Raw genomic sequence first — 15389 nt, forward strand, 5'->3', positions numbered from 1 at the left:
ACTGTGTCCAACACACCACCACATGTTGTTATCCTCTTTGGGCTAGGGGGCAGTATTTTCACAACCGGATGAAAAGCGTGCCCAAAGTAAACTGCCTGTTCCTCAGGCCCAGAAGCTAGGATATGCATATAATTGGTAGATTCCGATAGAAAACACTCTAAAGTTTCTAAAACTGTTAAAATCATGTCTGTGAGTATAACAGAACTTATTTGGCAGGCGAAACCCCGAGGACAAGCCATCCAGGGAATTTGTTGTTGTTGAGATCACTGTGTTTTCAATTGGTTTTCTATGGGGAACTAGATTTATGAGGCACCTGGTTACAGTTCCTATGGCTTCCACTAGATGTCAACAGTCTTTAGAAATTGGTTGATGTTTTTCCTTTGAGAAATGTTTAGTGCGCGCGACCTGGAACTCGCTCCACTTTCATTTTATCCGCTATTGAACACAGTATATTCCGTCTGAAATTTTATCGATTATTTACGTTTTAAAATACCTAAAGTTGGATTAGGAAAGTTGTTTGAAATGTTTGGACCAAGTTTACAGTCGAACGCGCCAAATAAATGGACATTTTGGGGATATAACGAAGGAATTTATCGAACAAAACGACCATTTGTGATGTTTCTGGGACATATTGGAGTGCCAACAGAAGAAGATCTTCAAAGGTAAGGCATGAATTATATCCTTATTTCTGACTTTGTCGCACCTGCACGGTTGAAATATGATTTTCATGTGTTGGTATGACAGGGCACTGTCCTCAGATAATTGCATGGTCTGCTTTCGCCGTAAAGCCTTTTTGAAATCTGACACGGTGGCTGGATTAACAAGAAGTTAAGCTTTATTTTGGTGTATTGCACTTGTGATTTTATGAAAGTTAAATATTTCTAATAATTTAATTAGTATTTCGCGCTCTGCAATTTCACCGGATGTTGTCGAAAACGTTCCGCTAGCGGAACCCCTAATCGTAACAGGTTTTAAACCTTTATTTTAGCAATAAATATATTTCATAACTTATTTTTTGGTCCGTAGATACAGGATGTGGTGTAGGTAGAGGCATAAATACAGGCAGCCACCACATTACTAGAAAACAGCTCACCCAATCAAGCCTGGTGGTGTTGTAAGTACAAAAACAAAGCTTGAAAAGGTAGTGGAATGGGGTAATGTCTTAGTGTGGGGTGGGAGTAATGCAATACATTACCTTGTATGGGGTACAAATCACATTACTGTGGGAGTATGAATTATGCTGTTTGAGAAGGTTTGAATTCTAAGCAACCTGCACACATTGTCTGAAGTACAAGAGGACAACGTAGCTGCTGTAGCAGGTCAAAGCTGTGTGCTGAGAAACCTTGGTGGAGCATGGGTGGAGTAGGCATTGTGGTGCTGTAAAACCTTGGTGGAGCATGGGTGGAATAGGCATCGTGGTGCTCATGTGAATTTCCTTTCTTTTCCGGCTTCAGACCAATGTCTACTTCTCATTTTAAAACTTAGTTGTTGATGTTCCTAGTGTCCAGTTCCCTCTCCTTTTCCTACAAGGGTTAGAGTTAGCTTCTATAATGCAAATTATAGTGTGTGTGTGTGTGTGGGTTTAGGATCTGGAGCGCAGAGTGGAACTGAGCAGCAGTAGTTACCAGAGACAGCTAGCTACAGAGAGGAGGAAGACCATCAGTTCCCAGGACCAGGTCTCAGACCTACAGGAGGAGGTGGAACGACTCAGCAACAAACTCAAGGTACACACACACGGACACACACACACACACACACACACACACACACACACACACACACACACACACACACAGACAAACACAAACACACACATGAACAAACCCATGGACAAACATACACGGATACACACACACACACACACTGTACGTTGCTTATTGACCTTTATACTCCATCTACTGTATATCATGTGTACACTGCATTCTGAAAACTATTCAGAGCCCATAACTTTTTACACAATTTTTATGCTACAGCCTTATTCTAAAATAGATTCAATCGTTTTTTTCCCTCACCAATCTACACACAATACCCCATAATGACAAAGCAAAAATTTATTTTTGATTTTTTTTCCAAATGTATTTAAAATAAAACCCTAAAATAATCATATTTACATAAGTATTCAGACCCTTTACTCAGTACTTTGTTGAAGCACCTTTGGCAGTTATTACAGCATCGAGTCTTCTTGGGTATGACGCTAAAAGCTTGGCACACCTGTATTTGGGGAGTTTCTCCCCATTCTTCTCTGTAGATCCTTTTAAGCTGTCAGGTTGGATGGGGAGCGTCACTGCACAGCTATTTTCAAATAAAATCAAATCCAAAAAATTATTTGTCACATACACATGGTTAGCAGATGTTAATGCGAGTGTAGCGAAATGCTTGTGCTTCTAGTTCCGACAATGCAGTAATAACCAACAAGTAATCTAACCTAACAATTCCACAACTACTACCTTATACACACAGTGTAAAGGGATAAAGAATATGTACAAAAAGATATATGAATGAGTGATAGTACAGAACGGCATAGGCAAGATGCAGTAGATGGTATAGAGTACAGTATATACATATGAGATGAGTAATGTAGGGTATGTAAACATAAAGTGGCATAGTTTAAAGTGGCTAGTGATACATGTATTACATAAAGATGGCAAGATGCAGTAGATGATATAGAGTACAGTATATACATATACATATGAGATGAGTAATGTAGGGTATGTAAACATTATATTAAGTGGCATTGTTTAAAGTGGCTAGTGGTACATTTTTACATAATTTCCATCAATTCCCATTATTAAAGTGGCTGGAGTTAAGTCAGTATGTTGGCAGCGGCCACTAAAAGTTAGTGGTGGCTGTTTAACAGTCTGATGGCCTTGAGATAGAAGCTGTTTTTCAGTCTCTCGGTCCCTGCTTTGATGCACCTGTACTGACCTCGCCTTCTGGATGATAGCGGGGTGAACAGGCAGTGGCTTGGGTGGTTGTTGTCCTTGATGATCTTTATGGCCTTCCTGTGACATCGGGTGGTGTAGGTGTCCTGGAGGGCAGGTAGTTTGCCCCCGGTGATGCGTTGTGCAGACCTCACTACCCTCTGGAGAGCCTTACGGTTGTGGGCGGAGCAGTTGCCGTACCAGGGGGTGATACAGCCCGACAGGATGCTCTCGATTGTGCATCTGTAGAAGTTTGTGAGTGCTTTTGGTGACAAGCCGAATTTCTTCAGTCTCCTGAGGTTGAAGAGGCGCTGCTGCGCCTTCTTCACAACGCTGTCTGTGTGGGTGGACCAATTCAGTTTGTCCGTGATGTGTACACCGAGGAACTTAAAACTTTCCACCTTCTCCACTACTGTCCCGTCGATGTGGATAGGGGGGTGCTCCCTCTGCTGTTTCCTGAAGTCCACAATCATCTCCTTTGTTTTGTTGACGTTGAGTGTGAGGTTATTTTCCTGACACCACACTCCGAGGGTCCTCACCTCCTCCCTGTAGGCCGTCTCGTCGTTGTTGGTAATCAAGCCTACCACTGTAGTGTCGTATTTTCAGGTCTCTCCAGAGATGTTCGGTAGGGTACAAGTCCGGGCTCTGGCTGGGCCACTCAAGGACATTCAGATACTTGTCCCGAAGCCACTCCTGTGTTGTCCTGTTGGAAGGTGAACTTTCGACCGAGTCTGAGGTCCCGAGCTCTTTGAAACAAGTTTTCATCAAGGATCTCTGTACTTTGCTACATTCATCCTTACCTCAATCCTGACTAGTCTCCCAGTCCCTGCCGCTGAAAAACATCCCCACAGCATGATGCTGCCACCACCATGCTTCACCGTAGGGATGGTGCCAGGTTTTCTCCAGACGTGACAATTGGCATTCAGGCCAAAGAGTTCAATCTTGGTTTCATCAGACCAGGGAATCTTGTTTCTCATGGTCTGAGAGTCTTTAGGTGCCTTTTGGCAAACTCCAAGCAGGCTGTCATGTGCCTTTTACTGAGGAGTGGCTTCCGTCTGGCCACTCTACCATAAAAGCCTGATTGGTGGAGTGCTGCAGAGATGGTTGTCCTTCTGGAAGGTTCTCCCATCTCCACAGGGGAACTCTGGAGCTCTGTCAGAGTGACCATCGGGTTCTTGGTCACCTCCCTGACCAAGGCCCTTCTCCCCTGATTGCTCAGTTTGGCCGGGTGGCCAGCTCTAGGAAGAGTCTTGGTGGTTCCAAACTTCTTCCATTTAAGAATGATGGAGGCCACTGTGTTCTTAGGGACCTTCAATGCTGCAGACATTTTTTGGTATCCCTCCCCAGATCTGTGCCTCGACACAGTCCTGTCCCGGACCTCTACGGACAATTCCTTCGACCTCATAGCTTCATTTTTGCTCTGACATTCACTGTCAACTATGGGACTTTATTTAGACAGGTGTGTGCCTTTCCAAAGCATGTCCAATCAATTGAATTACCACAGGAATGATCAATGGAAACATGATGCACCTGAGCTCAATTTCGAGTCTCATAGCAAAGGGTCTGAATTGTTATAGTACCAGTGAAAAGTTTGGACACACCTACTCATTCCAGGGTTTTTCTTTATTTAGATTTTTTTAAACATTTTACATAATAGTGAAGACATCAAAATTATGAAATAACACACATGGAATCATGTAGGAACCAAAAAAGTGTTAAACAAATCAAAATATATTTTATATTTTAGGTTCTTCAAAGTAGCCATCCTTTGCCTTGATGACAGCTTTGCACACTTTTGGCATTCTCTCAACCTGCTTCATGAGGTAGTCACCTGGAATGCATTTCATTTAATAGGTGTGCCTTGTTAAAAGTAAATTTTTGGAATTTCTTTCCTTTATGCATTTGAGCCAATCAGTTGTGTTGTGACAAGGTACGGGTGGTATACAGAAGATAGCCCTATTTGGTAAAAGACCAAGTCCATATTACGGCATGAACAGCTCAAAGTCCATCATTACTTTTAGACATGAAGGCCAGTCAATCCGGAAAATTCCAAGAACTTTGAAAGTTTCTTCAAGTGCAGTCACAAAAACCATCAAGCGCTATGATGAAACTGGCTCTCATGAGGACCGCCACAGGGAAGGAAGACCCAGACTTACCTCTGCTGCAGAGGATAAGTTCATTAGAGTTAAGTGCACCCGAGCTTGCAGCCCAAATAAATGCTTCACAGAGTTCAAGTAACAGACACATCTCAACATCAACTGTTCAGAGGAGACTACGTGAGTCAGTCCTTCATGGTTGAATTGCTGCAAAGAAACCACTACTAAAGGACACCAATAATAAGAAGAGACTTGCTTGGGCCAAGAAACACAAACAATGGACATTAGACCGGTGGAAATCTGTCCTTTGATTTGATGAGTCCAAATTTGAGATTTTTGGTTCCAACCGCCTTGTCTTTGTGAGACGCAGAGTAGGTGAACGGATGATCTCCACATGTGTGGTTCCCACCGTGAAGCATGGAGGAGGAGGTGTGGGGGTTCTTTGCTGGTGACACTATCAGTGATTTATTTAGAATTCAAGGCACACTTAACCAGCATGGCTACCACAGCATGCTGCAGGGATACGCCATCCCCTCTTAGTGGGATTATCATTTGTTTTTCATCAGGACAATGACCCAAAACACACCTCCAGGCTGTGTAAGGGCTATTTGACCAAGGAGAGTGATGGAGTGCTGCATCAGATGACCTGGCCTCCACAATCACCCGACCTCAACCCAATTGAGATGGTTTGGGATGAGTTGGACCGCAGAGTGAAGGAAAAGCAGCCAAGAAGTGCTCAGCATATGTGGGAACTCCTTCAAGACTGTTGGAAAAGCATTCCTCATGAAACTGGTTGAGAGAATGTCAAGAGTGTGCAAAGGGTGGCTACTTTGAAGAATCTAAAAAAAAAAAAATATTTGTTTAACACTTTTTTTGGTTACTACATGATTCCATATGTGTTATTTCATAGTTTTGATGTCTTCACTATTATTCTACAATGTAATACATAGTAAAAAAAAAAATGTTTAAACTTGAATGAGTAGGTGTGTCCAAACTTTTGTAAATATGTATGTATTTAAATAAGGTATTTTTACGTTTTTTTTTTTTTGTAATCAATTTTCCCCAAATTCTTCAAAACTGTTTTTGCTTTGTCATTATGAGGTATTATGTGTAGATTGATGAGGAACATTTTCTATTTAATCCGTTTCAGAATAAGGCTGTAATGTAACAAAATGTGGGAAAAGTCAAGGGGTCTGAATACTTTCCGAATGCACACAGAGACACGCACGCGCACACACGGAGACAGAATGACACACACACACATGAAGGCACACACTACGTTGCGTTTATAACAGCGAACTCTAACCCTTGTAGGAGAAGGAGAGGGAACTGGACACTAGGAATATCTATGCCAACCGCTTGTTGAAACCATCGCCCAGGAACATAGACAACACCACAAAGAGGAAAGGTAGGGTCGCTTGGCGTTAAACGCACTCCAGGGTTAAACGTCCCCCTCCTGTAAGTCTCACAGAAACCACTTTGTCACCCCCCCCCCAAAAAAAATGTAACACTTTCCCTGGACGCCACTAGTCCTGCTCAACTAAAAACATGTTAAAGTCACTCCAAGAAAACTATTGAGGTAAATGTATTTAATAATTAGTCATTTAGAGAAAGTGATGTTGTTTATATATACAGTATATCACAAAAGTGAGTACACCCCTCACATTTTTGTAAATATTTGAGTATATCTTTTCATGTGACAACACTGAAGAAATGACACTTTGCTACAATGTAAAGTAGTGAGTGTACAGCTTGTATAACAGCGTAAATTCGCTGTCCTCTCAAAATAACTCAACTCACAGCCATTAATGTCTAAACCGCTGGCAACAAAAGTGAGTACACCCCTAAGTGAAAATGTCCAAATTGGGCCCAATTAGCCATTTTCCCTCCCCGGTGTCATGTGACTGGTTAATGTTACAAGGTCTCAGGTGTGAATGGGGAGCAGGTGTGTTAAATTTGGTGTCATCGCTCTCACACACCCTCATACTGACTGGTTACTGGAAGTTCAACATGGTACCTCATGGTAAAGTACTCTCTGAGGATCTGAAAAAAAGAATTGTTGCTCTACATAAAGATGGCCTGGGCTATAAAAAGATTTCCAAGACCCTGAAACTGAGCTGCAGCACGGTGGCCAAGACCATACAGCGGTTTAACTGGACAGGTTCCACTCAGAACAGGCCTCGCCATGGTCGACCAAAGAAGTTGAGTGCACGTGCTCAGCGTCATATCCAGAGGTTGTCTTTGGGAAATAGACGTATGAGCGCTGCCAGCATTGCTGCAGAGGTTGAAGGGGTGGGGGGTCAGCCTGTCAGTGCTCAGACCATACGCCGTACACTGCATCAAATTGGTCTGCATGGCCGTCGTCCCAGAAGGAAGCCTCTTCTAAAGATGATGCACAAGAAAGCCCGCAAACAGTTTGCTGAAGATAAGCAGACTAAGGACATGGATTACTGGAACCATGTCCTGTGGTCTGATGAGACCAAGATAAACTTATTTGGTTCAGATGGTGTCAAGCGTGTGTGGCGGCAACCAGGTGAGGAGTACAAAGACAAGTGTGCCTTGCCTACAGTCAAGCATGGTGGTGGGAGTGTCATGGTCTGGGGCTGTATGAGTGCTGCCGGCACTGGGGAGCCACAGTTCATTGAGGGAACCATGAATGCCAACATGTACTGTGACATACTGAAGCAGAGCATGATCCCCTCCCTTCGGAGACTGGGCCGCAGGGCAGTATTCCAACATGATAACGACCCCAAACACACCTCCAAGACAACCACTGTCTTGCTAAAGAAGCTGAGGGTGAAGGTGATGGACTGGCCAAGCATGTCTCCAGACCTAAACCCTATTGAGCATCTGTGGGGCATCCTCAAACATCCACCAGCTCTGTGATGTTGTCATGGAGGAGTGGAAGAGGACTCCAGTGGCAACCTGTGAAGCTCTGGTGAACTCCATGCCCAAAACCGCTGGCAACAAAAGTGAGTACACCCCTAAGTGAAAATGTCCAAATTGGGCCCAAAGTGTCAATATTTTGTGTGGCCAGTGCTAGAAAATGATGGTGGCCACACAAAATATTGACACTTTGGGCCCAATTTGGACATTTTCACTTAGGGGTGTACTCACTTTTGTTGCCAGCGGTTTAGACATTAATGGCTGTGTGTTGAGTTATTTTGAGGGGACAGCAAATTTACACTGTTATACAAGCTGTACACTCACTACTTTACATTGTAGCAAAGTGTCATTTCTTCAGTGTTGTCACATGAAAAGATATACTCAAATATTTACAAAAATGTGAGGGGTGTACTCACTTTTGTGATATACTGTATACCAGTTGGGGAGCCTAAAGGTATATTGTTTAATTTATATATATATACCAGTAGGGGAGGCTAAAGGTATATTGTTTAATTTATATATATATACCAGTAGGGGAGATTAAAGGTATATTGTTTAATTTATATATATACACCAGTAGGGGAGATTGAAGGTATATTGTTTAATTTATATATATATACCAGTAGGGGAGCCTAAAGGTAATAATAATAATCCACAGTTAGAGAGAAGAAATTGTAATAAATAAATTGTACTAAAATGTCAAGTTTGGTTGCACCCTACTGCTCTGTCTGTCTGTCTGTCTGTCTGTCTGTCTGTCTGTCTGTCTGTCTGTCTTTACGTGAATCTATACTGTGTGTGTTTACGTGAATCTATACTGTGTGTGTTTACGTGAATCTATACTGTGTGTGTGTGTGTTTACGTGAATCTATACTGTGTGTGTGTGTGTTTACGTGAATCTATACTGTGTGTGTTTACGTGAATCTATACTGTGTGTGTGTGTGTTTACGTGAATCTATACTGTGTGTGTGTGTGTATACGTGAATCTATACTGTGTGTGTTTACGTGAATCTATACTGTGTGTGTGTTTACGTGAATCTATACTGTGTGTGTGTGTGTGTTTACGTGAATCTATACTGTGTGTGTGTGTGTGTGTTTACGTGAATCTATACTGTGTGTGTGTGTGTTTACGTGAATCTATACTGTGTGTGTTTACGTGAATCTATACTGTGTGTGTGTGTGTTTACGTGAATCTATACTGTGTGTGTTTACGTGAATCTATACTGTGTGTGTGTGTGTGTTTACGTGAATCTATACTGTGTGTGTGTGTGTGTGTATACGTGAATCTATACTGTGTGTGTGTGTGTGTTTACGTGAATCTATACTGTGTGTGTGTGTGTTTACGTGAATCTATACTGTGTGTGTTTACGTGAATCTATACTGTGTGTGTGTGTGTGTTTACGTGAATCTATACTGTGTGTGTTTACGTGAATCTATACTGTGTGTGTGTGTGTGTTTACGTGAATCTATACTGTGTGTGTGTGTGTATACGTGAATCTATACTGTGTGTGTTTACGTGAATCTATACTGTGTGTGTTTACGTGAATCTATACTGTGTGTGTTTACGTGAATCTATACTGTGTGTGTGTGTGTTTACGTGAATCTATACTGTGTGTGTGTGTGTATACGTGAATCTATACTGTGTGTGTATGTGTGTTTACGTGAATCTATACTGTGTGTGTTTACGTGAATCTATACTGTGTGTGTGTGTGTTTACGTGAATCTATACTGTGTGTGTGTGTGTTTACGTGAATCTATACTGTGTGTGTATGTGTGTTTACGTGAATCTATACTGTGTGTGTTTACGTGAATCTATACTGTGTGTGTGTGTGTTTACGTGAATCTATACTGTGTGTGTATGTGTGTTTACGTGAATCTATACTGTGTGTGTTTACGTGAATCTATACTGTGTGTGTGTGTGTTTACGTGAATCTATACTGTGTGTGTTTACGTGAATCTATACTGTGTGTGTGTGTGTTTACGTGAATCTATACTGTGTGTGTGTGTGTTTACGTGAATCTATACTGTGTGTGTTTACGTGAATCTATACTGTGTGTGTTTACGTGAATCTATACTGTGTGTGTTTACGTGAATCTATACTGTGTGTGTGTGTGTTTACGTGAATCTATACTGTGTGTGTGTGTGTTTACGTGAATCTATACTGTGTGTGTGTGTGTTTACGTGAATCTATACTGTGTGTGTTTACGTGAATCTATACTGTCTGTGTGCGTGTCTGTGTGTGTGTCTGTGTGTGTGTCTGTGTGTGTGTGTGTGTGTGTGTTTACGTGAATCTATACTGTGTGTGTATAGGCCCCAGTAAGTCCAGCTCTAAGACAGTACAGACAGTGAAGGAGAACTCGAGTCTAGACTTCCCGTCACCGCCCCCGGCCGTCACCGAGGGCAACTATCACTACAACGACCAAGCCCCTGATGACTACCTGTCACTCAAGCCAGGTGTCTCTAGTACACCTTACAGCTCTAGGGTGAGTCACAAAGTGTACCCTATTTGCTCTATAGTGCACTACTTTTGAACCTTATTCCCTACATACAGTGCCTTACAAAGGTATTCAGATCCCTTGGATTTCTTCCAAGTGTTACAAAGTGGGATTAAAATTGATTTAATTGTAATTTTTTTGTCAACAATCTACAGAAAATACTCTGTCAAAGTGTGGGGGGGGAAGTACATATATTTTAGGATAAATAAAAAATTCATAACTATAGTATAGTCATACTATGTGTGAAATAATAGGGGTTGACATGCTTTTTGAATGACTAACCCCTTCCTCTGTCCCTCGTACATACAACACCTGTATGGTCCCTCGTACATACAACACCTGTAAGGTCCCTCGTACATACAACACCTGTATGGTCCCTCGTACATACAACACCTGTAAGGTCCCTCGTACATACAACACCTGTAAGGTCCCTCGTACATACAACACCTGTAAGGTCCCTCGTACATACAACACCTGTAAGGTCCCTCGTACATACAACATCTATGGTCCCTCGTACATACAACACCTGTAAGGTCCCTCGTACATACAACATCTATGGTCCCTCGTACATACAACACCTGTAAGGTCCCTCGTACATACAACACCTGTAAGGTCCCTCGTACATACAACACCTGTAAGGTCCCTCGTACATACAACACCTGTAAGGTCCCTCGTACATACAACACCTGTAAGGTCCCTCGTACATACAACACCTGTATGGTCCCTCGTACATACAACACCTGTAAGGTCCCTCGTACATACAACACCTGTAAGGTCCCTCGTACATACAACACCTGTAAGGTCCCTCGTACATACAACACCTGTAAGGTCCCTCGTACATACAACACCTGTAAGGTCCCTCGTACATACAACACCTGTAAGGTCCCTCGTACATACAACACCTGTAAGGTCCCTCGTACATACAACACCTGTAAGGTCCCTCGTACATACAACACCTGTAAGGTCCCTCGTACATACAACACCTGTAAGGTCCCTCGTATATACAACACCTGTAAGGTCCCTCGTACATACAACACCTGTAAGGTCCCTCGTACATACAACACCTGTATGGTCCCTCGTACATACAACACCTGTAAGGTCCCTCGTACATACAACACCTGTAAGGTCCCTCGTACATACAACACCTGTAAGGTCCCTCGTACATACAACACCTGTAAGGTCCCTCGTACATACAACACCTGTATGGTCCCTCGTACATACAACACCTGTAAGGTCCCTCGTACATACAACACCTGTAAGGTCCCTCGTACATACAACACCTGTAAGGTCCCTCGTACATACAACACCTGTAAGGTCCCTCGTACATACAACACCTGTAAGGTCCCTCGTACATACAACACCTGTAAGGTCCCTCGTACATACAACACCTGTAAGGTCCCTCGTACATACAACACCTGTAAGGTCCCTCGTACATACAACACCTGTAAGGTCCCTCGTACATACAACACCTGTAAGGTCCCTCGTACATACAACACCTGTAAGGTCCCTCGTACATACAACACCTGTATGGTCCCTCGTACATACAACACCTGTAAGGTCCCTCGTACATACAACACCTGTATGGTCCCTCGTACATACAACACCTGTAAGGTCCCTCGTACATACAACACCTGTAAGGTCCCTCGTACATACAACACCTGTAAGGTCCCTCGTACATACAACACCTGTATGGTCCCTCGTACATACAACACCTGTAAGGTCCCTCGTACATACAACACCTGTAAGGTCCCTCGTACATACAACACCTGTAAGGTCCCTCGTACATACAACACCTGTATGGTCCCTCGTACATACAACACCTGTAAGGTCCCTCGTACATACAACACCTGTAAGGTCCCTCGTACATACAACACCTGTAAGGTCCCTCGTACATACAACACCTGTATGGTCCCTCGTACATACAACACCTGTAAGGTCCCTCGTACATACAACACCTGTAAGGTCCCTCGTACATACAACACCTGTAAGGTCCCTCGTACATACAACACCTGTATGGTCCCTCGTACATACAACACCTGTAAGGTCCCTCGTACATACAACACCTGTAAGGTCCCTCGTACATACAACACCTGTAAGGTCCCTCGTACATACAACACCTGTAAGGTCCCTCGTACATACAACACCTGTAAGGTCCCTCGTACATACAACACCTGTATGGTCCCTCGTACATACAACACCTGTATGGTCCCTCGTACATACAACACCTGTAAGGTCCCTCGTACATACAACACCTGTAAGGTCCCTCGTACATACAACACCTGTAAGGTCCCTCGTACATACAACACCTGTAAGGTCCCTCGTACATACAACACCTGTAAGGTCCCTCGTACATACAACACCTGTATGGTCCCTCGTACATACAACACCTGTAAGGTCCCTCGTACATACAACACCTGTATGGTCCCTCGTACATACAACACCTGTATGGTCCCTCGTACATACAACACCTGTATGGTCCCTCGTACATACAACACCTGTAAGGTCCCTCGTACATACAACACCTGTATGGTCCCTCGTACATACAACACCTGTATGGTCCTTCGTACATACAACACCTGTAAGGTCCCTCGTACATACAACACCTGTAAGGTCCCTCGTACATACAACACCTGTAAGGTCCCTCGTACATACAACACCTGTAAGGTCCCTCGTACATACAACACCTGTAAGGTCCCTCGTACATACAACACCTGTAAGGTCCCTCGTACATACAACACCTGTAAGGTCCCTCGTACATACAACACCTGTAAGGTCCCTCGTACATACAACACCTGTAAGGTCCCTCGTACATACAACACCTGTAAGGTCCCTCGTACATACAACACCTGTAAGGTCCCTCGTACATACAACACCTGTAAGGTCCCTCGTACATACAACACCTGTAAGGTCCCTCGTACATACAACACCTGTAAGGTCCCTCGTACATACAACACCTGTAAGGTCCCTCGTACATACAACACCTGTATGGTCCCTCGTACATACAACACCTGTAAGGTCCCTCGTACATACAACACCTGTATGGTCCCTCGTACATACAACACCTGTAAGGTCCCTCGTACATACAACACCTGTAAGGTCCCTCGTACATACAACACCTGTAAGGTCCCTCGTACATACAACACCTGTATGGTCCCTCGTACATACAACACCTGTAAGGTCCCTCGTACATACAACACCTGTAAGGTCCCTCGTACATACAACACCTGTAAGGTCCCTCGTACATACAACACCTGTATGGTCCCTCGTACATACAACACCTGTAAGGTCCCTCGTACATACAACACCTGTAAGGTCCCTCGTACATACAACACCTGTAAGGTCCCTCGTACATACAACACCTGTATGGTCCCTCGTACATACAACACCTGTAAGGTCCCTCGTACATACAACACCTGTAAGGTCCCTCGTACATACAACACCTGTAAGGTCCCTCGTACATACAACACCTGTATGGTCCCTCGTACATACAACACCTGTAAGGTCCCTCGTACATACAACACCTGTAAGGTCCCTCGTACATACAACACCTGTAAGGTCCCTCGTACATACAACACCTGTAAGGTCCCTCGTACATACAACACCTGTAAGGTCCCTCGTACATACAACACCTGTATGGTCCCTCGTACATACAACACCTGTATGGTCCCTCGTACATACAACACCTGTAAGGTCCCTCGTACATACAACACCTGTAAGGTCCCTCGTACATACAACACCTGTAAGGTCCCTCGTACATACAACACCTGTAAGGTCCCTCGTACATACAACACCTGTAAGGTCCCTCGTACATACAACACCTGTATGGTCCCTCGTACATACAACACCTGTAAGGTCCCTCGTACATACAACACCTGTATGGTCCCTCGTACATACAACACCTGTATGGTCCCTCGTACATACAACACCTGTATGGTCCCTCGTACATACAACACCTGTAAGGTCCCTCGTACATACAACACCTGTATGGTCCCTCGTACATACAACACCTGTATGGTCCTTCGTACATACAACACCTGTAAGGTCCCTCGTACATACAACACCTGTAAGGTCCCTCGTACATACAACACCTGTAAGGTCCCTCGTACATACAACACCTGTAAGGTCCCTCGTACATACAACACCTGTAAGGTCCCTCGTACATACAACACCTGTAAGGTCCCTCGTACATACAACACCTGTAAGGTCCCTCGTACATACAACACCTGTAAGGTCCCTCGTACATACAACACCTGTAAGGTCCCTCGTACATACAACACCTGTAAGGTCCCTCGTACATACAACACCTGTAAGGTCCCTCGTACATACAACACCTGTAAGGTCCCTCGTACATACAACACCTGTAAGGTCCCTCGTACATACAACACCTGTAAGGTCCCTCGTACATACAACACCTGTAAGGTCCCTCGTACATACAACACCTGTAAGGTCCCTCGTACATACAACACCTGTAAGGTCCCTCGTACATACAACACCTGTAAGGTCCCTCGTACATACAACACCTGTATGGTCCCTCGTACATACAACACCTGTAAGGTCCCTCGTACATACAACACCTGTAAGGTCCCTCGTACATACAACACCTGTAAGGTCCCTCGTACATACAACACCTGTAAGGTCCCTCGTACATACAACACCTGTATGGTCCCTCGTACATACAACACCTGTAAGGTCCCTCGTACATACAACACCTGTAAGGTCCCTCGTACATACAACACCTGTAAGGTCCCTCGTACATACAACACCTGTAAGGTCCCTCGTACATACAACACCTGTAAGGTCCCTCGTACATACAACACCTGTAAGGTCCCTCGTACATACAACACCTGTAAGGTCCCTCGTACATACAACACCTGTAAGGTCCCTCGTACATACAACACCTGTAAGGTCCCTCGTACATACAACACCTGTAAGGTCCCTCGTACATACAACACCTGTATGGTCCCTCGTACATACAACACCTGTAAGGTCCCTCG

General features: G+C 43.9%; 1 protein-coding gene across 2 annotated transcripts in view; it reads left to right on the forward strand.

Annotated features, from left to right (window-relative positions):
• The window catches only part of lca5 (lebercilin LCA5), a 45474-nt gene that overhangs the window by 14814 nt on the left and 15271 nt on the right, over window positions 1-15389 (forward strand). For both annotated transcript variants that reach the window (XM_071370919.1, XM_071370920.1), the window contains exons 6-8: window positions 1587-1724; window positions 6332-6425; window positions 10211-10383. In XM_071370919.1, coding sequence (XP_071227020.1) covers window positions 1587-1724; window positions 6332-6425; window positions 10211-10383 — 405 coding nt within the window. The remainder of the gene's footprint in view (window positions 1-1586; window positions 1725-6331; window positions 6426-10210; window positions 10384-15389) is intronic.

The sequence above is a fragment of the Salvelinus alpinus genome, chromosome 27 (assembly GCF_045679555.1).
Source record: "Salvelinus alpinus chromosome 27, SLU_Salpinus.1, whole genome shotgun sequence".
Taxonomy (NCBI): Eukaryota; Metazoa; Chordata; class Actinopteri; order Salmoniformes; family Salmonidae; genus Salvelinus; species Salvelinus alpinus.